Below are 25,133 nucleotides of genomic sequence, written 5' to 3'. Positions count from 1 at the left end.
ACACAAGGCTTTTAAGAAGACGAAATAAGATTTGAATCCAAGTCCATCTGATTCCACGGTTGTGTTCTTCCCATTATGTTCTGCTGCCTCTCTTAAAGATACAAATGTGAGCAGGTGAACGTTAATCCTCTTAGAAGTGAGGTGTACATAATCTCTTGAATAGGATGAAATAGGTGGTTACTCCCACACCTGCAGGGCAGAATGTAGTGGGTACTATAACACCAGCATGCAAAGTACAATGGTTCACAATGGCATTGATGTTAATTCAACTCCTCATAGGTTTTTCCTAGTGTGGAATATGTCTCCACTTGTGACCATCCAACAATGGTGAGCACTTACTCCTTTCAAAGTCAGCCTTCTTATGTGGTTATACACTAGGGAGTCTCTAAGCATGGAAGACCATGCTTAGAACTGTGGTCTGGACAGCCCCATGAGAGACTTTCACCTATAGTGCTAATTGAGTTAATGCAATCTTAGGGCTTTGAACAACTATTTACAGCCTCACAGAAGTCTAGGGACCCTCTGACATCTAAGAGTCTTAAATCTAAAGGCCAACCCCAATTGGCAAGTCTGGTGTTGCCTATGTTTCTTCAAAATAACAATGCTAGTCTCAGTGTAGAAAACCACACAGAAAGGTTAACAAACCTGTTGAGAAGGGCCATAAAGGAAGGAAAAAGTGACCCCAATTGTTGAACTTCATTGTGGTTTAATGAAAAAAGCCTAGATGTTGGCATCAGACGGTTCTGTTCACTAACTGTGATTCTGGTCAAGGTACTACCAACCCTTAAATAATAAAATGTGCCTCTCTCTCTCTCTCTCCATATACACACACACACATACACACACACACACACACACACACACACACACACATAGTGATAAAGGCACATTATATATATATATAAAATATATATATACACACACACATATGAACAAATCAAGAGACAGAACAATACAATGTTATTTTGTTAACAAAAGCATTATATCTAAACAAATATACGAAAAAGTCAGTATGAACACTCTCTAGGGAATGGTACTTTGGGTGGCTTGGATTTTCTTCTTTTTGCTGTTTTGTTTGTTTCTAGATTTTTTATCAAGCACATGCATTCCTTTTGTAAAAAAAAAATAGATAAAGTAGAAAATAAGATATGCAATGGTAAAATGTTTGCTCTTTATTTTTGAAATTACATAAAGTTTAAAACTTAGGAAAAATGGTTATAGTATGTGTGTTTGAACAAGAATCCATTGAACTGGCATAGGAAGAATAAACCTTAATATTATTTTTACTAGCATTGTTTTCACAGAAATTGTAGGTGAAATAAATATAATTAATTACTCACCTCTTTTCAAATATCCAGTTTGACCTCTATGCACACAAACTAGAAAATCTAAAGGAAATAGATTCCCGAAGACATACAACTCCTTTAGCTTGAATCAAGAAGGAATAGAAACCCTGAACAGACCAATAATAAGCAGTGAGATTAATTGGTTAAAAAAAAAAATGGCCAAAGCAAACAAACAAACAAAAAAGCCCAGGGGCAGATGCAAATACATTCACAGCCAAATTCTACCAAATATGCAAAGTAGCATTGGTACCAATTCTACCAAAACTATTCCAAAAGACTGAGAAGGAGAGACTCCTCTCTAACTCATTCTATGAAGCCAGTATCACCTTGATGCCAGAGCCAGGAAGGGACATAACACACACACAAAAAACTGCAGATCAATCCTTACTGAATATAGATGCAAAAACCCCAACGAAATACTAGCAAACCAAATCCAACAGCACATTTAAAAAAAAATCACCATGGTCGAGTGAGTTTCATCCTAGGGATGCAGAAATGGGTCAACATATACAAGTTAATAAATGTGAATCATCCCATAAACAGCATTTAAAAACAAAAGCCATATGAGCATCACAATAGATGCAGAAAAAAATTTGATAAAATTCAGCAACTCTTTATGATAAAAACTCTGGAGAAAATAGGCATAGAAGAAACATATCTCAAAATAATAAAAGCCATATATGAAAACCCACAGCCAGGCAGGGCGCGGTGGCTCACGCCTGTAATCCCAGCACCTTGGGAGGCCGAGGTGGGCAGATCACCTGAAGTCGGAAGTTCGAGACCAGCCTGACCAACATGGTGAAACCCTGTCTCTACTAAAAATGCAAAACATTAGCCGCATGTGGTGGCAGGCACCTGTAATCCCAGCTACTCTGGAGGCTGAGGCAGGAAAATCGCTTGAACTTGGGAGGCAGAAGTTGCAGTGAGCCGAGATCACCCCACTGCACTCCAGCCTGGGCAGAAAGAGTGAGACTCCATCTCAAAAAAAAAAAAAAAAGGAAAAAAGAAAAGAAAAAAGGAAAAGAAAGGAAAACTCATGTCAACATCATACTGAAAAGGGAAAGGTTGAAAGCATTATGCCTAAGAACTGGAACAAGACAAGTATTCCCACTTTCCTCACTTCTATTCAACATAGTATGAGAAGTCCTAGCCAGGGCAATCTGGCAAGACAAAGAAAAAAAAGGCATCCAAATTAATTGGAAAAGAAGAAGTCAAGCCCTCTCTGTTTGATGATGATATTATCTTATTACCTAGAAAACCCTAAAACTTCCTCCAAGAGTCCTAGATCTGATAAATGAATTCAGTAAAGTCTAGGTTACACAATCAACGTATACAAATTATTGGCACTGCTATAAACCAACAATGACCCAGCTGAGAATAAAATCAAGAACTTAATCTCTTTTACAATAGCTACAAAAAAAAAAAAAAAAAAAAAAAAAAACACCTAGGAAAATACTTAACCAAGGAGGTGAAAGATCTCTACAGGGAGAACTCTATAAAACACTGCTGAAAGAAATCAGACATGACACAAGCAAATGGGAACACCCACCATAAGCATCAATTGGAAGAACCAATATCATGAAAATGACCACACTGCCCAAAGTAACCTACAGATTCAATGAAATTCCTACCAAAATATCAAGACCTTTTTTCACAGTTAGAAAAAACAATTCTAAAATTGATATGGAACAGCAGCAACAACAACAACAAAAGCCCGAATAGCCAAAGCAGTCCTAAGTAAAAATAACAAATCCTGATGCATCATATTACCTGATCTCAAATTATACAAGACTATCATAACCAAAATAGCATGGTACTGGTATGAAAGTGTATATACACACACACACACACACACACACACACACACACACACACATATATATATATATCAATGGAACAGAATAGAGAACCCAGAAATAAAGCCAAATACTTACAACCATATGATCTTTGACAAAACATACAAAAACAAAAATCGAGGAAAGGACACCCTATTCAATAAATGGTGCTGGGAAAGCTGAATAGCCACATGCAGAAGAATTAAACGGGATCCCTCTCCCTCACCATACATAAAAATTAACTTAAGATGGATGAAAGACTTAAATCTAAGATCTGAAGCCATGAAAATTCTAGCAGAAAACCTAGCGAAAACCCTCTGGACATTGGCGTAGACAAAGAATTTATGACTAAGACCCCAAAAGTAAATGCAACAAAACCAAAAACAAATCAATGGTACTTAACTAAACTAAAAAGCTTCTGCACAGCAAAAGAAACAACCATTTTATTTCATAATCAAGAGTAAACAGACAACTTACAGAATGGGAGAAAATATTTGCAAAATATGCATCTGCAAAGGACTAATATCCAAAATCTACAAGGAACTCAAATAAATCAGCAAGAAAAAAAAATCCCATTAAAAACTAGGCAAAGGACATGATTGACATATCTAAAAAAAAAAAAAATGACCAAACAAACATGAAAAAATGCTCAACAGTATTAATCATCAGGGAAATGTAAATTAAAACCACAATGAGATACCACTTTACCCCAACCAGAATGGCCATTATTAAAAAGTCAGAAAACAACAGATGTTGGCATGCATGTGGTGAAAAAGGAATGCTTATACACTGCTAGTGGGAATGTAAATTATAACAACCTCTATGGAAAGCAGCATGGAAATTTACCAAAGAATTAAAAGTAGACCTACCATTTGATGCAGCAATCCCACTATTGGGTATCTATCCAAAGGAAAAGTAGTCACTATATCAAAAAAACACCTGCATGTATATGTTTATCACAGCACAATTCACAATTGCAAAGACATGGAATTAATCTAAGTGCTCATCAACTGATGAATGAATAAAGGAAATGTTATATATATAAAATATATATTCATACATATATGTAATGTGTGTACACATATATATAAAACATGTGTTTGTATATAGTAGTGTTCCATGGTGTGTGTGTGTGTGTGTGTTTATGTGTGTGTGTATGTGATGGGATTACAGGTGCCCGCCACCATGGCACCCGCCACCATGCCCAGCTAATTTTCTGTATTTTTAGTAGAAAGATGGGGTGTCACCATGTTGACCAGGCTGGTCTTGAACTCCTGACGTCAGGTGATCCACTCACCTCAGCCTCCCAAAGTGCTGGGATTACAAGCGTGAGTCACCGTGCCCTGCCTAATGACAGCAATTAATTAGTATTATGTGAGGGATTACTCCAAGCATTCAGTGACATTGAAGTTGTAATGCATTAAATATGGTGTTGAACGTGCAGGATGCTAGATGGTGTTCCTACAACTTCTTCTTATACACAGACTTACAGAGATGTTTATATTAAAGGAGTTTGACTTGAATGCTAGGCCCTGTGCTGCTGTCTTCTTTCCTCTGAAAATAGTTTGAAATTGAAGGTTTTAAATTAGTCATTAAGAATAACATACTCAAGGAAAAAGTTTTGAGAAAAATAATATATCACAAAGATACTTTTAATGCTTATTTCTTTATATGTCACCCTATTTTGTGATTATAAAATCATACATGCTCATTGTTAAATTATGAGAGAGAACAAAAATATATACAGAATCGAGGTGGGGGGTAGTAAAAAGCAAGCATTTGATGCATAGAAAAAGAAATTGGGGAGAAACACGCCAAAATGGTAATGGCAGTTTTCTCTACACATGGGATAATGAATGTATTTTTTTCTATTGACTTAAAAAAAATAAAAATAAATAGCCAAAATCTCCAAAGCCAGGAAAAATAACAGCACTCTCAAACCTAGTATTTTTATACTGAAACCCAAGGAAGGTGAAAGTCTAGGGAGCATTCCTAGTGGAATGCCCATGCATGCAGTAGAATATATAAATGCAGGACACTATCTGGAAAGCATAGGCAAGACATAAAACATTCATTTCTATAAAATTGAAACAATTTATCTTCCATTCTTGAGCAGATGGGAGGGTAAATTGAGGTTGATTTTTTTTCACCCTGGTGGACATGTTGGAGGAAATATGAGTGTTCCTGCCTCTGGCACTGTTTAAAATAAGTCTCTTGGTACCGTGACTGGACTAGTCAGAGACAACGGCGTGACACAGCCTCCCCACTCCTCTGGGGGTAGGCAGCACTGTAGGTGGACTCTTGTCACCATGGGGAGGGGATGGGATGAAGATGGATCCCTCAGTCTTGGGGAAGTGGGATGCAGAGAAGCAGACTGTCCACCTCCCATCTACAGCTGATCCCTGACTTTCAGAGTATTATATGCTCTTCACATTGCTCTCTCTTTTAAATCTTTATTTAGCCAACTGACTTGTCTCCAATACCCAGAGGTTACTATGAAGCTTGACTACCAGCTATGTGACCTTGGGAAAGTTACTTCACTTCTCTGGCTCCCTATTTCCCAATTAATAAAATGTGCCGGGGGCGGTGGCTCACGTTAGTAATCCTAGTACTTCGGGAGGCTGAGGCGGGAGGATCACCTGAGGTCGGGTGTTTGAGACCAGCCTGACCGACATGGAGAAACGCTGTCTCTACTAAAAATACAAAATGAGCTGGGCTTGATGGCGCATGCCTGTAATCTGAGCTACTCAAGAGGCTGAGGCAGGAGAACCCCTTGAACCTGGGAGGTGGAGGTTGCGGTGAGCCAAGATCGCACCATTGCTCTCTAGCCTGGGCAACAAGAGTGAAATTCCATCTCAAAAAACAATAATAATAATAAAAAAATGCAAAGATCTTTAAAACTGCACTTAGTCACTCGTCTACAAGCTCATTCTTATTTTCATCGGAAAAAGTTAATTCACTGATAAAAGGATGCCTTCTTGAGGTGTCTGGAGACTCCATGTCTTGCTTAAGAAGTGTTCTTATGTCTGGCTGTGCTTCAGAAACATCTGGGAGAGCTTGTCAAATGTAGGGATTCTGGGCTCTCTCCCAGACTTGTGAAATTTAAATCTCTGGGGGTAGACGTCTGAAATCAGATGATACTTAGGTAACTGCTCCATGAATCGGCATGCAGGAGTCACTCATTACGGCACATTTTGTTCTTGTATCATCCTGAGTAACCAAGAAGGTTACAATTGCCTCTAAGAGGGGAGCAAAGGGCGTCACTCAAAATGATCACAGATTCAGCACTAGCTCATCAAGGGCCTTTGTGTAAATCAGAAAAAAGTACCCATCTGGACAGATGCGCCCTTTGTCTCAGAGTTGGCTTGTTTTAGCAAGCATGGGTTGGGTTTTAGCCCTCCATTGCTGGAGAGATGTCCTCTTAGCCTGATGTCCTCTACAAAGAACAGTGTATCACTGTATTCAGCTGACTGACCACAAAGGTTTTGTGAAAAATCGGTCAAGTTAAATATGTTTTCACTTGAGAAAATCCCTGAGAAGGAGGTGCAGAGTTTCCCAAGCCAACTGGAGGGGACGATTCTGTTAAGTCTGTCTGTGGAGGAAATCCTGGTAGGTGGAGATTTCCTTTCAAGCACTCAGTTCCTGCCTGAGGTTTTTTTTTTTTTTTTTTTTTTTTTTTTTCCTTTTGAGGGATGATGTTTCTGCTAGAATCAGGTTTCAGCAGGGCATCTCTAGAGAGAAGAAACAGAACTTTAGGTTAAATTCCAAGAGCCCCTTTGGTCTGTTGGACACAGAAAAATGTAAGATTCCTAGGGGAAGAGGAGAAGATAAAGGTAAAACAGAGAGAAAGAGGGGAAGAGAGAGAGAGAGAGAGAGAGAGAGAGAGGAGGGTAACAGAGAGCAAGAGAGAGTGGGGAGAGAGGAAGAGTGAGAGGGAGAGGATGAGAGAGAGGCAGAGGAAGAGAGAGAGGGAGAGGAAGAGCAAAAGAGGGAGGAAGAGAGATAAGGAGGAGAAGAAGAAGGAGGAGGAGGTGGAGGAAGAGCAGAAGGAGGAGGAGGAGCAATAAAATAAATTGCTAAATGAATATGCTGGAAATCCTTATTAGCAATAAGTGATAATGATGAGAGAGGAAGAAGAATTAAAAGAGAGCTAATGGGAAGATAATCCCATTTGTAGATGGCAAGGCAATGACAGAAGCTGGGCACAGACAATGAAGTCTGGGCTGAAGGGCAGGAAAGGAGGGCACCCAGAGATAAAGAAGCAGCCACAGTCTGGCCAGCAAATCTTGTTTGAGGGGTTGGATGAAGGTGAACGGGACAGCAGTGACCTGGAAACCAGCAAAGGGGTGGGGGAAGTAACAGTCAGATGATGAGCTAGAAATAAGCAAAGAGTCAGAAATTTCCTATGTCACAGCAGACTGTCTGACCCCACCTGAGTCACTTTGGAAGAGACTTTGGGCTGGTCAAAGAAACAAGACATGGCCCAAGACCTGGGCTTGGAATCAGAGCTACAGCTGAACATGCCAGTCGCTGCCCTAAGATGGTCTAAGCATTTACACTTTGATGACAGCTGAGAGGAGGTTCTTGCTCAGTTTTAGGTGGACAGGAGAAGTCAGGATTGATTTTGGATCTTTTTGAATAATTAGTGAAGTTTGGCCTCACCTCAATCCTAGAACTCAGAGGCAAAGGTATCCTCTCTACCAGATGTGGCCTTTGCCCTGTTAGTGGTCTCTAAGGAACTGTTAAGAATGACATCGTTCAGGCAGGACAAAATAAAATCACCTCCTGTCAAGGACGTGTTTTGAGCAAGACAGAGGAGCTGAGGCCAGTCATGATGACACAGTCCTCATTCTTGGCTTCAAGTGGGAACTGGCTCCTATGGTTTGGGACATTTGCTCCTTATAAAGATATGGAATCCCTAAGCAGTCACTCCTGAGTGGGTGAGAAGTAGGAAGAAGTTGCAGAAATAGAAGGGGAGACAGTAGGCACCTGGGACAATGAGAATGACATATTAAGGCAGCGTGGGCCATGTATGAGTGAGTGAATGTGTGTGTGCCTGTGTGCACCTACCTGGCATGTCATGGTAAGTGCATTGCCTTCAGAGCAGGCAGTGTAAGGAAGAAGTACTCTGATGAGCAGGACCACTCCTGACAACAGCTTCTAACACCTGGGAGCAACACCTGTTCATTTTCCACAGCAGGTCACTTCCCATCTCATGAATGATCACTCTGTCTCCATCCTTCAGCATTGAAATCTAGTGATATTTTATATCTCTCTAGTGGGGAATCTCCTTGGTATTGCCCTCTGTATCTTAGATGCCAGAATAAGAAATCAGGCTATTATTTAATGGGAATCTTCAAATGCATGAATTTAAACTAATTGTGATATTCTGAAAATTGTATCTAGAGGCCCTTGGGTGTACTTTTAACTTAACAAAAAAACATGATTATAGTCTTTCATAATCATTTCCAAAGTAGCTACATAAATCTGTTTTTCCTCCTCTAATATTTTCATGTAAATCAATCTCTCCTGCCTCCTCCACCCTCATTTATTGTTTCCAATTCTCTTCTGTGAAAATTTTCCAATTTGTCCTTGTTGTCCTAGCAAACAAATATCAAACACAGACTTTAATAGTCCCTGGCTGTGTCTATGCAGCCACAGGGATGGCAGCCTGAGGAGTTATTCAGTGAATTCATACAGGGGAGACTGAAGACAAGGTAAGCCACTGTGCAGGGGTAAGACCTGTCCACCCTGGGTCCTGTGCCTGGCAGCAGGGTCACAAGGGATGTTGTGGCAGGGAATGATTGATTTTGTTGCCAACCTCAAAGACCAAGGCTGTAACCTCAAACATTCCATGTTCTTTTAATAACCCATTAGAAATCTGTCATCTGTGACTTTGTTTAAATGTTTCTGAAGCTATTTTTACTCTTAGTGAATAGGACCTTCTTGTGCACTGAATTCAATGATCTTGTAATCTGCCACCTGGACCCTGTCACCTGGCTGAGCTGGAGTGACTAGCTTCACCACTAAGACCAACACACAAATGTTTCAACCTGCCTCATTTCTCCCTGAGCAATTGTGGCAGAACTGGAGTCACCAGGAAATGATTGCAACCTCCTCGATTCACATGCTTTCTGCATATGGTCTCTAATTCTCTGTCATTCTCGGTTGTTGGTCTTGACTTTTATCTACAGGATAATTTTAGGACTATGTTTTACTGAGATAATCCAGATAAATGAAAGTCTAGATAACCCCAAGAGGTTTTGCATTTGTTTCTTTGCTTTTTAGGATCATTTAAATTTAATATGAAAGGTTCCAAAAAAGTAATGTGTAGTGAGAGTACACCTGGAACGCCTCCCTCCCTCCTGCTAGTGGGTCTAGGGTCCTGTGCATTGGAGCTGCAATGTCCACAGCCTTAGTAAACAAGATCTCTTTCCTACCTAGTCTTTTGCCACCTTACCAGCCTCTTGTCCTCTCTCTGTAAAGTGAATTCTTATGCTACATTGAGTTTTTAATTTACCATTCCTGAAAAAACCATGTTTCTCATGTCTCCATACCTTTCTACATTCTGGTTCCCTTTGCTTAGAATGGCCTTTGTTATCTGGCGAGTAGAACAGTTCACAATCCAAATTCTCCATGAAACCCTATTCCATATTCTTTGACCTCACATAACTCACCCCTTAAACTTCAATCCCACAGACTTTTGCTCACACCTTTATTTTAATAAGTCTTAGATTTCATTGCAATTACTTGTTACTTTTTCAACTATCTACGTAGACTGTTAGCTCTTCCATAGCAGGAACCACGTCTTCTTCTATAAACAACCTAGCATACCCTGGACCACAATAGGTAATGGGGCGAGTATCTGTTGAAAACACAAATGAGTAGGAGAATAAATGATGGAGCAGTGAGAGAATTACTATAAACAAACTGGCTTCCTGTCATGCACATACACACACACACACACACACACCATACAATCACACATATACCACATGTGCACAAATACAACACAGGCACCACTCACACTCACACACACACCACATACACACACATGCACACACAAACACACACACACACATGCACATTCAGGACCAGGTAACTAGAACAAGGCAGAGGCTGTGTAAAGTTGCAGGTGCCACTCCTCTGCCTCAAAAAAAATAATCAATTTGTAACTTCTTGTATTAGTGTCCTTGATCAATTTTCTTCCTTGTCTGAAAGTCATAAAGACTTATTTTTACTTTTCTCCTGGTACATTTGACCTTGATGTTTCACTAAAGAATTTGTTTTAACTATTACTGGCCTAGGATTTGGTTGTTCTACTTCAAAGGAATCTTCAGCTATTTTAATATATGTAATATAAGAATGTGAAGTGAAAAACATTCACACATGGGCTGCTTACCTCCACTTCAGGAGAATTAAATAAAATATTCAGGAAAATCAGACATACCATTGATTTTTCCATAATACCTCAATACGTATCACTAGTTGGCAATCTGTCAGGCAGTTTTCAATTCGAGTGACAGTCTTCATGTTCAAACCAATTTCGATTACTTTTTTGAGAATCATTTAAAGAAACATGGCATTGGATCCCTGATTTAAATCAAGATGTATGGCATTTTATACTTTTTACTTACCTTGTCATTTTATGAGGAAAAATACAGTCATTTGTCTGGCACTTTTTTAAATACTGTGTACATATAAACTCACACTGCTTATCACTCCTGGTTCCATTATCCTCAAGGTAGTCACTTTTTTCCTGCTTCTAACAGTTGCTCCATTATTTTATTAGTGTCCAAAATGAGACCTCATAGACAGTGATGATCATAGAATAATGGAAATTAAAGATGGAAATGACAGATTAGGTCTTCTTGTCTATTTCCTGGGGCTAATGTTCCTGTCAGTCTATAACTCACTGCTTTAGCCTGTCTTGTTTTCAATGACACTTGTGCTGGGACCTCAACCATTTCCCTTGAGGCTCTTGTCTACATCCTAAGACTGTCTCTACATACAGCCAGAGGGAACGATGAAGGCTTATGCAATTATCAAGTGAAGTCAGGCCCATCCTCACATGATCTGTCTACAAGGCTAGGGATGTGGAGGCTTGAGCGATTAGCCACCAAATCCAATCACTACAGCCAGCCAGCCTGGATCACTCAGAGCAGAAGTGAAATATTTTGTCATTGTTTTCTCCAGCAGCAAGTCAGCAGCTAAGAGACAGAGATTGGTTATCCATCAGTTTTTACACTATTTTAATTAGTAAGAACCACAGTCCAGTGTGATTCTTAGCCATCCCATAAGCTAAAATTTTGGATCCCCAGAAACTACGCAAACAGTTCAGAGGCGAAGACGGTAAGGGGACTCCATAGAATTTAAATAGCCAGTAGTATTATTCGCTCATATCCCACTGCACATCTGTCAGCCAAACCTTCTGCCCTTCTCCCCAATCTTTCAATAACAGGCTGCCTCATATGTAGCTGCCCTTTTACAAACACCTTCCTCTAAATTTTGTGGGTTCTCTCTGTGATATGACCTCAAATTCTGCCCAAACTGAGCAATCCTTCATTTTCACGAACAGAAAAATTTCATGGCATTTTGATTTCCCCAAGTTTTCTGAACTGTGACTCAGATTTCCTTTCTCTAACTTCATTCTCTCTTGTCCTTATCCCTCAACTTCAACCCGTTCCAGAACATTTGCCCTCCCCTAACATCTATGGGCATCTATCATGCCTTGACTTAGTCATCAGCTAGCTAAGTTCTCAGAGTTGAGTTCTTCTATCCCTTTATCATAAATCACTCCGTTGGGCTCTTCAATCATTTTTATTGCTCTTCTCCAAACGCTCACCCATTTGTCACCATATTTATTGCTTTGAGAGTCCAGAACTACATTCAATATTCTAGGTTTGGTCTCATCAGAATCACATGGAAGGAGTAGATCATTGACCTCAGGGACGTGAGTCCTCCATGGCAATGTCTGAAATGACATTGGTTCCTTTTTTCCACCTGTCAAGCTGCAAACACATATCTAATTTGCAATCCAAGGAACCATTCTGAGATGGCTTTTGCCTTGATTTCTTTCTAGTTTTTCCTGTTCCATTGATTACTATTATTAGTTTATTAGTTCACATTTATTGATCCCCTTCTTCTCCCACCCTCCTTCAGGACCCAGCCAATGCAGAAAGTAAACTCTCAACATCTAAAGGAAAGTAGAAAGTTGCTTTTAAAAAGTAATAGAGGGCAGCGCACAGTGGCTCATGCCAGTAATCCTAGCACTTTGGGAGACTGAGGTGGGAGGATGGCTTGAGGTCAGGAGTTGGATGTTACTGTGAGCTATTATCATGCCACTACACTCCAGCCTGGGCAACAAAGCAAGACAATGTCTCAATTAAAAAACAAAAAGGCAATAGAAAGTGAATAATGGGGATGCTTGTATAATGTGAGTGTACTTAATGCCACTGAATTGTATACTTAAAAATGGTTAAATGATACATTGTATGTTATATATTTTTTATCCCAATAACAACATTCAAAATGTAAAAAATGAAAACAAAAAAGGAATACACTACTGGCTAACACGGTAAAACTCTGTCTCTACTAAAAATACAAAAAAATAGCCGGGGGTGGTGGCGGACACCTGTAGTCCCAGCTACTCGGGAGGCTGAGGCAGGAGAATGGCGTCAACCTGGGAGGCAGAGCTTGCAGTGAGCCAAGATCATGCCACTGCACTCCAGCCTAGGCAACAGAGTGAGACTCCATCTCAAAAAAAAAAAAAAAAAGGAATACACAAGGTAACTACTTTGTCCCACTCGTGTGTGTCTAGGGGAAAACAAGTCTCATTGAGAAATGGTAATTGGGGATCAGGGAAAAATACTCTCTTATTCAACACAGAGTACTTCCTGAGTCTCTGTATGTCACCCCTGCTGACAGTCCTGGTGAAAAAATATTTCCACTCATGTCAGTCTTGCAAAGCTCATCAGGCTCTGGGAGAGCTACATTGGAGTCTCTGTGGCTTCATGTGTCTCCAACAAAATTATCAGCTAAATTCTGCCTGTGGAATCCTCATGGCTGGCGGCAGTGTGAAAAGGAAGAGAGGGACAGCTTGATTTTCAGATCCCAGCTGGAAGCCGCAGGGCTGCGAGTCAGAGGCATCATCCCTTGACTCGTAAATGGAGAAAAAGATGATATGGACGTCACTGGAATGGTATAAATATGGAAAGGCATAGTGACATTTTTACCCACTTGCTGTTCAGAATATACCCACCCTTTAGCTCTATTCCTTTCCATGCAGTTGCTCCACGTCATGTCTGTGTAAGGAGCAGTGACATGTGGGAACCAGCTAAGTCGTCATGCCCTCACTTACCCCTGGTTTGTCCCCCATTCGTTCCGAATGCAAAGGTGCTTATGTACTGGATCCTTCATGTAGCCTTCGTAGCAGAGGCATTCCCCTTAGAAGCAGGGTAAGGAGGAAGAAAGAGAAACATGAAGGAATTGATTAACATGTCTGTGTTTGTAAAAATTAACATGAAATAGTCAGGGTAAACTCTTACTCTAATATTAGCATGAGTGACACAGTAAGTTCCATTATGTCATATACTCCCGTCTCCACCACTCACATGAATGGATACTCCCACAAATCTTTCCATTCTCCAGTGTGTGATACTTTTCATAAAAGAGGAATCTAATATTTAGAAAGCACCTATTATATGTGTTCTGTAAGCACAAAGACCAACAATCCTTTGAGGAAAATGACTTTTTCATCTTTATTTTCTCAATGCCCAGTATACTACAAGGCACATACTAGATGAATAATAATGTTTAAAGACTGCATAAGTGAATGATTTCACCAAATATTTCTAGGAATCTTGGAAAGTAAGTATTATTGGCTATGTTATGCTAATGGGAAAAATAGGCTTGAGAAAATTGAAGGCTTATAGACAGCTTGTGAGTGGCAGAGTTAATGTTTGAGCCTATGTCCGTCTGACTCCAGACCTTTTTCTCCCACCATGCCAGGCTGCTAGCTCATAGAACAACTACTATATGCACAGGAGACCTCTTACAATGGTTTTAGAGGAACTCTGCATTTTAGCTTTTAAGTAAAAATAATTAATTATCTGGGAGTGGGTCACCAGAAGAATCATCTACAATTCCACATTTGTTTAGGATATCACTATGTTTCATTATAATTTGTTATTCCATTAGTATACCAAGGGATCCATGAGCCTTCTGGAATTTCATGCAAAACTGTACATGTGCGTATATGCATGTTTTTTTGAGGCAGGGTCCCATAACATTCATCTGATTTAGCAAATCCACGATCCCCAAAAGATTAAGAATCATTGCTCTATTCACTACTGATTTTGAAGAAAATTGTTGCTGCTTCATTATTATTGATAATTCTTTATGCAATGACATGTAGCCCAAACTACTGAAGTCAGTTATACTGCAACACTAGTTCCTACTATTTAAATGTCTGCTTGTTTAATTTATAACTTGTGAAAGAGCAAAGTGTGACTTTCTGAAATTTGTAAACAACAAAAGTGCCATGTCCTAGTGAAATGATGGGTATACCATTTCTTTATCTCTCCAGAAAGAAACACTTTAAGATGATATAAATAGAATAATAGCTTTGAGTGCTATTTTCTCTTTCTGAAGATAAAACCCAGTAAAAACGAAGTGAAGGGGCCTTACAGTTAAGGGGGAAGGTATTGGATAGGGCCTGAGCAAGAGCTTTTTTTAGCATCTTAGCTTAGCCATTCATTTCAAGATTGATCTACAAGCGGCTGTCCATCAGAGCCTCACTACCAGATCACACCATTTTTGTCCCCCACAGCCGTTCAGCTCAATGTGCTGAGAAGTAGAGTGAAAACCTCCTCATTTAAAAAAAAAAAAAAAAAAAAAAAAAAAATCCCACAGGGAGTATTTGATCAGGACATTGCCTCCTGCATGCTGAATTCTGGCTTCCACATGGGCTGGATCCACAGTAGGTTCAAGTTTATTGGCTTCAGTGGTACTGAGCTATATCTAGAAATGGTCAGGGAGCTCTGAGCCAAAAATAGGAAAACACAGCTTGAAATTAGGTGGCTGATGAGGCCAGGCATGGTGGCTCACGCCTGTAATCCCAGCACTTTGCAAGGCCGAGACGGGTGGATCACAAGGTCAAGAGATCGAGACCATCCTGGCTAACATGGTGAAACCCCATCTCTACTAAAAATGAGACCAAAAAAAATTAGATGGGAGTAGTGGCGGGTGCCTGTAGTCCCAGCTATTTGGGAGGCTGAGGCAGGAGAATGGCATGAACCCAGGAGGTGGAGCTTGCAGTTAGCTGAGATCACGCCACTGCACTCCAGCCTGGGCAACAGATTGAGACTCTGTCTCAGGGAGGGGAAAAAAAAAGAAATCAGGTGGCTGATGATAAGGTTTGTGGATGAAGGCTGTTTGTCTGATAACAGGAAAGATAAAGAAGGCAATTACTGGGGAGGGCAAAAGAAGAGAGTACCAGGAGCCTGGCTTCATTGAGAAGGCTTCACACCTTCTCAATTCCAAAGAAAGCATGGATGCTAGCCTATAAGCTATACAGGGCAGAAACAAGGAATGAGGTTGGTCTTCCCCCATATGAGTAGGTCTTTGACAAATACTGCACAGTAGAAAATAAATTAATTAAAGGATGTGCCCTATATTTGCAGATATTTACAACCCATCCCGAAGATGCAGAGAGGTAAGCCAATTAATAGGTCAAGGTCTCAAATATACTTTTCCTTTTGGGAAAGATACTCTCCCAGTTGTCTTTGTGTGGACAATTAGCCATGGGCATGATATTTAGAAGCAGGAAGTAACCTTAGGAGTTTGTTAAAGCCATCACTCTGACTCTTAGAATGGTCTTGGCTAGCTGCCTTGCCTAGAATTAGGGATTGACAAAAATGGGAGTTCTCTTCCTCATTTGATACCTAGTTACCACAAAACATGTAAAAATAAATGCAGTAACAACTCAGAGTTCAAGCCGAGCCTTATTTTCCTAATGATGGCAATACCTACCAGTTGTATAGCACATTTACCTTCTCAAATTGCCTTCGTAGTCATTATCTCCTTATGAGGCTTCTGTCACTCATTACAATGTGGGGGCATACTGCCGACAACCAATAAAGCTTTCCTCCACATAATGTCAGACACAGTACAAAGTCCAAAAAACAGAGAAATTTTCAAACACATCATGCTAGATTTTGAGGATCTCCAAAATTTGCCTCTCACAGGATCCTCATTTCTGGAACCCACCAAGTGTCCCTCGTCTGTATTCCTCCACAAAACCAGTTTGGCCATCTCCAGCGAAAGGATTTCAGACTTGATGGGGGAAGTTGCTATGGCAACCAACTGCTAAATCTTGACTTTAAGAGGGGTTTTGTGAAAGCACAGGCTCCGACTGTTAGCTGTGAATTTTAAAGACCCCACAAGGGTGTTGGATGCCCTCATAAGCTAGAAGTGTTACAGTCTCCGCATCTGCTGTGACAGATGGCGGGAATGCATGAGGCGCCGACTCCATGGTGGTGTACATAGGACTCCAACGGAGAGACGTGTCATGGTACGGAGGAGAGCCCAGCCAGATAGAGTGTGCCCTGCAGGAGCACTCAGGCAACCACACTGCCAAAGAGAAGAGGCCCTGAAAGGTGGTCGTGCAGGGTCTGGAGACAGCTGCACTTGATCTGTGCTTGGTACCCTGACAGTACATGCCTGGAGGTACCTTGGATGATGGACAGTGCCTTTGGGCACTTCCCATTCTACAGCTGAAGGACTGAGGCACAAATCTCATTCAAAGATTGAGGAAAAACCTTGATGCTAGGGGTCGTCAGACATGGCTGGACTCACCATAAGTTCTCCATGAGGAAAATGCAGATCAAGGCCAAATGCCCTCAGCCACTTCTATGCTTCATGTAGGGGTGGACTTTTATGAAATGAAATTGGGTGTGCTCCTTCTAAAAAGGGAAATATTTGTAAGATATCTGACTTGGGTAGTATCTCATTGTTTGGTCTCCCTTCCCAGCGGAGACATCAGAAAAGAGGCAAGTCCAGGGTCAAATAGCCCCAAGCAACTCTGGGAAGGGAGTCAGAGGGAAGTGTGCCAAAAGAACATCCTAAAGGAATGTGCTTTAATGGAGTCACAGAACGGAGTGTAGAACGCGTGGGCAATCCGGGTATCAGGAACAAAATCGAGACTGAGCTACCCTGCCAAATTAGGTAAAAAGCAAACCACCAACCAGCCAACAAACAAAAACAGGGAAGGTTAGAGAGAGAGGCAGTGGTTCAGAGCAAGCAAAGAAGAGGGCAGCTGGTTTGACTCTGGGAAGTGGGTCGGATGCCCCTCAACAGGTTCACACATTTCCACATGGTTGGGTCTGGCCTATGGAAAGACCTGGGACAGAAGAGATTTCAGTGAACATCTTGGATAAAGATTAAAATTTAATTTAGCTGGGAAGCCTATGCTCCTTGCAGAACCATAAAAGCTATGTATCTTGAAAATGGCAATGAGGGTCTGTGGCCAGGATTGATGGGGGCTGTGAAATAAAGCAGGTGTGTGAAGCCTCCACGGCTGTCCATATGGCAGAACCAAGGCCAGGGAGAGAGGAAAGAGAAAGGCCACTGAAACCAGGTAGTTTGTGTCTCCATCAAAAAAAAAACAAAACCAAAACAATCAAACAAACATACAACCATAAAAAAAAACCCTTGCAAAGTGCAGGGAAAGTCAACCTCTGGCTGCATCCGGGGAGCATCAAGTCATGCAGCCCTAGTGCTTTGCTGTTAGCCCCACTTAACCAGAGGCACACCTGGGGTTACAAACCTGGGGACATGTGGGAGAGAATGTCAGAGTGCAGTTGGCAAAGGGGGCTAATGGCAAAGCATCAGGGGGCTGGGGCTCTGCTGCAGTGACACAGAAGTGAAACAATTCTAAACCTTCTGCCTTAGTTCCTTTCCTGCAGCTTGAGCAGTGGGAACAGGTTTGAATAATGGTCAGGAGTGTGAGTTCTGAGTCAGGCAGCCTGAGTTTGAAGTCCAGCTAGGTCATTAAACTAGGTAAGTGATCTTGGGCAGATAAGTCAACAATTCTGTAAAATGGGGATAAGAGTACCATCTACTTCATGGTGTTACAGTGAAGCTCCAATTACATAAGCTAAGTAAAACACAATGCTTGACAGATAGTGAGCTCTCAAACATCACCTATCCTTATTTTTACCGAAAACCATTTTTTTCTAGGCATTTCCCACCAGTCTCAGCTGACCTGGAAGGGCACACAGTAGGCTTTCTGAAATTGTCAATGCAATGAACCTAACTCACATGCATGCTGAATTACCAGACAGCTAAATGATAGGAACATAAATTGTCATAGAATGAGAATGGTTAGAAGAGGTCACAGTGCTCAGCAGAAGACTGGGAATGGCGGGCATACCTTGGGGTACCAGCCTACCATTTCTCAAGTGCATCCAAGTTCAAATTGGAAAGACTTTGGGCACTTGATGATCTTAAGAGCATTTGCTAGTGCTTAGTATATCCCATGCATTGGGCTGAGTGCTCTAGGTACGTTACATCCCTCCCAGGTAGCATGTTGCTAGAATAGAAATACAGAGGGAGGCTGGAATGAAAAACACATCAGCAAGTTTTCTCCAGCTCCAGTTCTTCCATAGATTCCTGATACATCTTTAAAAGGTCTATAAATTGCACAAGAAAGATATAAAGAGGGAGCAAAACAATGTTTTTTCTATCTTTATCTTTTCTTTTTATTCTATTTATTTATTTCTTTGAGACAGGGTCTCATTCTGTCACTCTGGCTAGAGTACAACGGTCCAATCTCTGCTCACTGCAGCCTCGACCTCTCAGACTCATGCAATCCTTTTGCCTCAGCCTCCCAAGTAGCTAGAACTACAGGTGTTGCACCACCCACCATGCCTGTTTAATTTTTTGTATTTTTATTAGAGACGGGGTGTATGTCATGTTGTCCAGGCTGATCTCGAATTCCTGGGCTCAAGCAATCTGCCTCCCTCAGCCTCCCAAAGTGCTGGGATTATAGGTGTGAGCCGCCACACCCAGCCTGTCTTTGTCTTTTCTCTCCTGCCTTAGTGTATAAGTTTTCTATTGCTATAGTAAAAGCATACCACAAACAAAGTAGTTTAAAACAACATAAATTTATTATCTTACCAGAATTTTAACATGAGTTTCACTTGGCTAAAATCAAGGCGTCTATAGAGCTATGTGGTCTTCTGGAGTCACCCGGGAGAATATATTTTCTTTATTCTTGCCTTTTCCAGTTTCTAGAGGCTGCTGACATTCCTTGGCTCATGCTTCCTTCCTCCATTCTCAAAGTCTGTAATGGCTGCTTGAGTCCCCACATCACACCACTCTGACCTCCTCTTCTACCTCCCTATTTCACTTTTAAGAATACTTGTGATTACATTGTGACCACTCAGATAATCTTCCCCCAAAATCTCCGTTTTAAAGCTAGTTGGTTAGCAACCTCCATTCCATATGCATCACTAATTCTCCTTTGCCATGTAACATGACACATTCACAGGTCCTGGAGATGAGAATGTGGACAATTTTGGGAGTGCATTATTGTGTGTCTCACGCCTGGTGTTCTGGAGCATGGTGCAGGTGACAGGTAAACAGAGACTCCCTCGGGGACGCTTTTAGGAAGGATGCCTGAGGAGAGCTCCAGGCACCAGGAAGCTGCTCCTTTGCAGTGACTGAGCATCTGTGTTTGTGTGTTTGTGTGTGTGTGTGTGTGTGTGTAAAAGTACACAAGTGCACTGCACAGCTCCATGCATCCATATGGGCAGACCCCTCAGTATGGCTGGGAAAGCACATGTCCCAACACTATGACATTTCCAAGTAAGCTAGCTAGAGGATTTCAAAAATAACGTCGACTTGACTTGAAGCCAATTCCCACACTCAGCTCTTGGGAGAAAGGCTCTGGGATGGAGTGTGGGAGGCGATAAAGTTTCTTACTGATGAGCGTGTGGGATGACCACATCACCAATGCTTTCCAATTCCAGCATTCATGAAAAGGAGAGTCTTCACAGTATTGTTTCTCAGCTGCTACCCAAAATGAAGATGCTGCACCTTAGTTTTGTCTTGGGGTTTGGGATCTTATTTTTAGTCTTCCTCTGTGTCTTTCCAATTGGAAATTCATTCATTGTCACAGACACTGAGAAGCCATTAGCAGGGGAGGGGCTTCCCAAAGTCATTTTCAGCAAGGATTAGAAATGAGACATCTGGAAGGGACTGAAGAGTTGATGGGAGGGCTTTGCTGTGGACAAGCAGCTTCCTGGTGCACAGAACAGTAATGCTTAGTAATGGTTGTTGTTTAAATAGTTTTGAATGACAAATATGTTGGATCTGACATGTCTGGGGAAATTAAGCAACCCTTTATAAGCCCACCTTCGCAGATTTCATGATAAATAAAACACAGACTCTGCTTTAGGTAGCTGTGGGACTTTGGGCAAATCATGTAACTTCTTAAAGAATTCAAATGTGAATGTAAAGCATAGAGGCAGTTTATCATTGAGACCCCTCCAATCATAAAGCACCAATCTCTTGTTTTCACATGTAACTGAAGGTGCTTCCTTTTCTTTAAAATCCAAGTAGGAGCATCCAAAGTTCCTCTGGGGATCAAGCTTCTCTCAGAAGTGAGTGTAACAACTGAGATTGTCCCAAATCCTTCCAATCCAAGCCAGCTGGAGAACTAGGGTACCAGAGACTAGCTCAGTTGCATGGAGAGCCCCCACCTCTGAGATTAGCTCTTTTCAATTTCTCCCAAGCACACTAACTTTGGGCATGGTACACAGCCCATCTGTTTGGTTTGGTGTTTGCCTGACAGCGTGGGAGGAGCAGCAAGTAAGCACAGTCTTAGACTTCAGATGTTTAAAATGTTGTACTTTCTCCTCCATATGGGGGCCTAGAATCTCTGTGATGGGCCCACATAAAACAACTTTAACACCTAAGATGGTGAATTTTAGATGTTTCAGTTACCTGCTACTCTCCCAGAGGGATCTAGTCATAGATTATAGCAGAAGTAAGGGCTAGATATCTTAGACTCATCCTCTATTAAGATCTCTCCACCTCAGCACCTGAAGAAGATACGAGTGTGGTGGGCTGGGGTAAAGGGGGTTGGCAGGGGGTGGCTGCACATGATGTACAAAAAGCTCCAGGGTTTGGGCCCCAACTCCAGCAACATTTTGCTTGGGATTCTTAGATATCACTGTAACGCTTTCCTTTGCTCTAAGGGATCATACTACTTTGGGAAGGATCTATTTGTGGTACTCAATTTACCAAAACCAAGTCTTCGTAGAGACTACTGTAGGTGAATGTCTTCTACAGTGAAAGTGCAAAGCAGCCTGAAATAAGAGATCCATGCTCCTGGCTGTATTGGAACCCAAGAAGCAATGGGAGAGCTTTAATTCATGCCACACCAGAATTTGAACCCTCCCTCAGGGAAACCCCAGCTCCATTTGATAATATAACAGACTTGAAGACATTCCTACTCTTTGACCCAGTACTCTCTCACTAAGATTTTTCTGAAGAAAATAACTTCAAATGTGTCTAGCATTTATGTGTAAAGATGTTCATTTTAATAGTATTTATAAACATTAAAAATTTAAAGCATCCTAAATGTCAAATAATAGGGGACTGTTTAAATGAGCTATGATATAGACATACAATGGAATACCAAATGGCCATTAAAATTATGTGTTTGAGGATTATTTAATGATTCTGGAAAAGTTATGATGGAATGTTAAGTGAATAAAGCAGGAAAACTCTACTAGACATAGTATGCTTCTAGGAAGCCCCTAAAAATCATGCATAGAAAAGAAATCAGAAAGGAGGACATTAAAAATTTTAAAGTGACTTATCCAGGAGATAGAAATATAGATGATTATCATTTTCTTCTATAAACTTTTCTAATTTTTAAAAAGTTTTCTATAATAAACATGCATTAATTTTATCATCATAAAATGTCTAGCCCCAGTAGTTAAATATCCCCTGGCTGTGTGACAAATGGGTTATGGAACTCATCCTAAAACTGAGTTTTCTGGCTTGGAACTACAGTTAGGATCCTTCCAAGTCTTCTGCCAGAAAATGACCACAGTTTTGGCCAATAAGTTCTACGGCCCAACCACATGCTGGCAGTCCACATGGTCTAGGCTCGAGATGGCAGTGGGACAAGGGAGTTGGGAGGCATGGTCTGAATTTCAAGGGAGTGATTGTAAAAGGCATGATCTCTCTGACAGTTACCCGCTGCCCGGTGCTCCCGCCTACCAGTTTCGGGGTCACATTGGTGTTCACAGGGGTCCAGGAGCCGCCGGGCACAGAGGTCCATGGCCCAGGGTCCACTGGAGTTCTGCTGAGAGAAGAGAACCACTTGGGCAGGGTTCAGCCAGTCACTGGCATCCAGCTGGCTCCCCTCCAGCAAGATGAAGCGGCTCCCTGCAGGGTGAGAGAAAGGAAGCATGCCTATGTGTGCAACACAGCACACGTCCACAAGCCACTGAAGACAAGGAAATCCCAACCTGAGAATTAGTACCAATCAGAGATCCTAGCCCATCATTACTCCCAGAGCAAGGGATCAGCAGACAGAGCCTGGGCCATCACCTGGACCTCTGTGAGGCCAGACATTGAACTCTCCAGCCACAGAGTCCCCTGCTGCCTTGCTCCATTCCATCTTTCCAGGGTGTTCCTAAGGAACACAGGGACAGAAGAGCCCTGTGATGGCCATGGCATGGCTCCATCAGACCCAGCCACAGGCCCTGGCACTCCTCCAAGGAACAGGGGCTGCTGCCTGTCTTCACGTGCTATGAGAATTGCAGGCCCTCTAACACTGCGTGAAGTCTCCACCTCTTTGCAGCCTTACAGCAAGTCAGAGAACAGACATTAACAAGTCAATTAGGTGCTCTGGGCTTAAATGATTCAGGGACTCTCAGAACCTATATTACTCCTTCATTATATTGGGGTCCCCCTGGATGAAAGCAAATTATTACTTCTGAGTTCTAGGCTTACAGCAAGTTACTGCAATTAGGAATTTCTCACCCAGGCATACCAAACTAAAGCATGGCTAATTCTTAAACATCTCTACTACTCCACTTAGCTTTTTCCTTCTCAAAGGCTAAGGGAGTCTTGGGGCCTTCCTACCTCTAGCCAGTGGGCTGTGCATTTCTCTCAAAGACAGAGACATATTAAAAACAAACAAAAATGGGAGAGGGCATAGAGAAGAGGTGATCACTTTAGTTTATTTTTTTAACTTGCTTTCTAAGTTCATCTATGGGCAGTACAATTGTATCCTAATCCTTACTTATTTCAGTTTGGTTTTCCCCCGATAGAGTAATAGGTAACAGTGACTCCTGTCTTCTCTAGCCTTTACCCAACTGGAAAACTTTCCTTTTTGGGGGGCAAGGTCGCATCCTCAGAAGAATGGGCTCACCATCAGCAATCAGGTGCTCAGGGACATGCAGGGTGATCTTGACAACGAGAGGGCAGTTGACGTGAGAGGAGCACACGAGGCCAATCACACAGCTGGTGATGCTGATCAGGGTCAAGGTGGTCTTATTCACAGGACTTCGGGGAGAACCCACTGAAAGTGAGACAAAAGCAAGATACACGGTGGTAAAAAGTTTGGCATTGAGAATCCAACTTGGGCTTTTTGCCACCCATCCTGGCAAACAGGGGAGACAGCTGGCAAAACCAGCCCATGGAGGGAACTGTCTCTGGCTGCATGACCTCAGTGACCTTCTTCCTCACAGACACCATGCCATCAGTTGGAGTCAGAGGGGACTTGGCCAACTGGTGGCCCTCAAGGTCAATAATAGTCTGTTGACCATTTTCAGTCTTCCTGGGCCAAGTTCACAGGAGAAGTCATAGAGGGGGCATTCTCTTCCCCTAGTTGCCTTACTGAGCTCCAGGCATTTGCCAAGGGTGGGAGGGATGCTTTAATCCCACACTGTACCTCCCATCGCTCTTCACAGAGGGCACTCTGCACAGAGCAGCTCCACCCCCATGGTGCACACTGCTGCTCCAGGAGGAACTTCCTGAGCTGGAAGAGCTTGTGCTTACTCTGTGGGCAAGAGTTCTACCAAGAGTTCTACTTGGTAGAACTCTGTGAGACCTGGAATGAGGAAAACGGGGAATGTCTGCTCTGTATGAGCAGACAACGTTGTCACACCAGGATGCTCTCCACAGTCCTGGAATCACTGGAGGAAATAATCATTGCTGAGGATTAAGAAACACTCCCAGGGAGGTGGAAATAGGGATAGGGAGGGAAGGGGGTTTTGTTTCTTTATTTTTTTACGTACCACTGTTAAATTTTTTTAATTTTTTGTTTCTTGGCTTTTTTTTTTTTCCTGTTGGGGAGAAGATGAAATGCTGTTAAGCAGGGGAGCCTTATGCTTATGGAAGCAGAACAAATGTGGGAAAGTAAGAAAGCAAGACAACAAAATGTGTGGGTCTTTTGGAATTTTTTTCTCTTCTGTGTTAATATTTATTACTGATAGTAATAAAAGGCTTCCATTAAGGCAGACGTTGTGCTGAGTGTTTTACATATCTTATTTTATTTTTAATATTTGCTTTCCAACAATAAGCCTATGAGTCTGTACGGGAGCTACCCGCTTTACAGATGAGGCAAATAGATCTGTAAGAGGTGATGCTCCTTGTGGCAGTTAACACTCATCAACTGGCGATTGTGTGTCAGGCTCCAGTGCTCAGGGTTTGATGTGGCTCGTATCATTGACTAGTGTCCCCAGTCTTATGAGGCAGCTCCCCTGGAGCAATAGAGGGTTGGAGAGGCTGGAGAGCATGCCTAGTCCCAGGAAACTACTAACATGTGGAGCCAGATAAAAAAGGAGATCTAGGTGAGGTTTCAGGCTGCACGAACAATGCACTACTCAGTCTTTGGGCCCACTGGTGCCTTTGGAACTGATGTTCT

The 25,133-nt window shown here is 41.8% G+C and overlaps 1 protein-coding gene across 2 annotated transcripts in view; it reads right to left on the bottom strand.

The window, feature by feature from the left end:
• ASTN1 (astrotactin 1) overlaps positions 1 to 25,133 on the bottom strand; it is a 306,380-nt gene that overhangs the window by 142,339 nt on the left and 138,908 nt on the right. For both annotated transcript variants that reach the window (XM_050766760.1, XM_050766769.1), the window contains exons 6-8: positions 23,637 to 23,786; positions 22,478 to 22,645; positions 13,542 to 13,626 (exon numbers count right to left, since the gene is read on the bottom strand). In XM_050766760.1, coding sequence (XP_050622717.1) covers positions 13,542 to 13,626; positions 22,478 to 22,645; positions 23,637 to 23,786 — 403 coding nt within the window. The remainder of the gene's footprint in view (positions 1 to 13,541; positions 13,627 to 22,477; positions 22,646 to 23,636; positions 23,787 to 25,133) is intronic.

Source organism: Macaca thibetana, chromosome 1 (genome assembly GCF_024542745.1).
Source record: "Macaca thibetana thibetana isolate TM-01 chromosome 1, ASM2454274v1, whole genome shotgun sequence".
In the NCBI taxonomy this organism is placed as follows: domain Eukaryota; kingdom Metazoa; phylum Chordata; class Mammalia; order Primates; family Cercopithecidae; genus Macaca; species Macaca thibetana.
The sequence above is the reverse complement of the archived record's forward strand: the minus strand, read 5'-3'. Positions and strand labels throughout refer to the sequence as shown.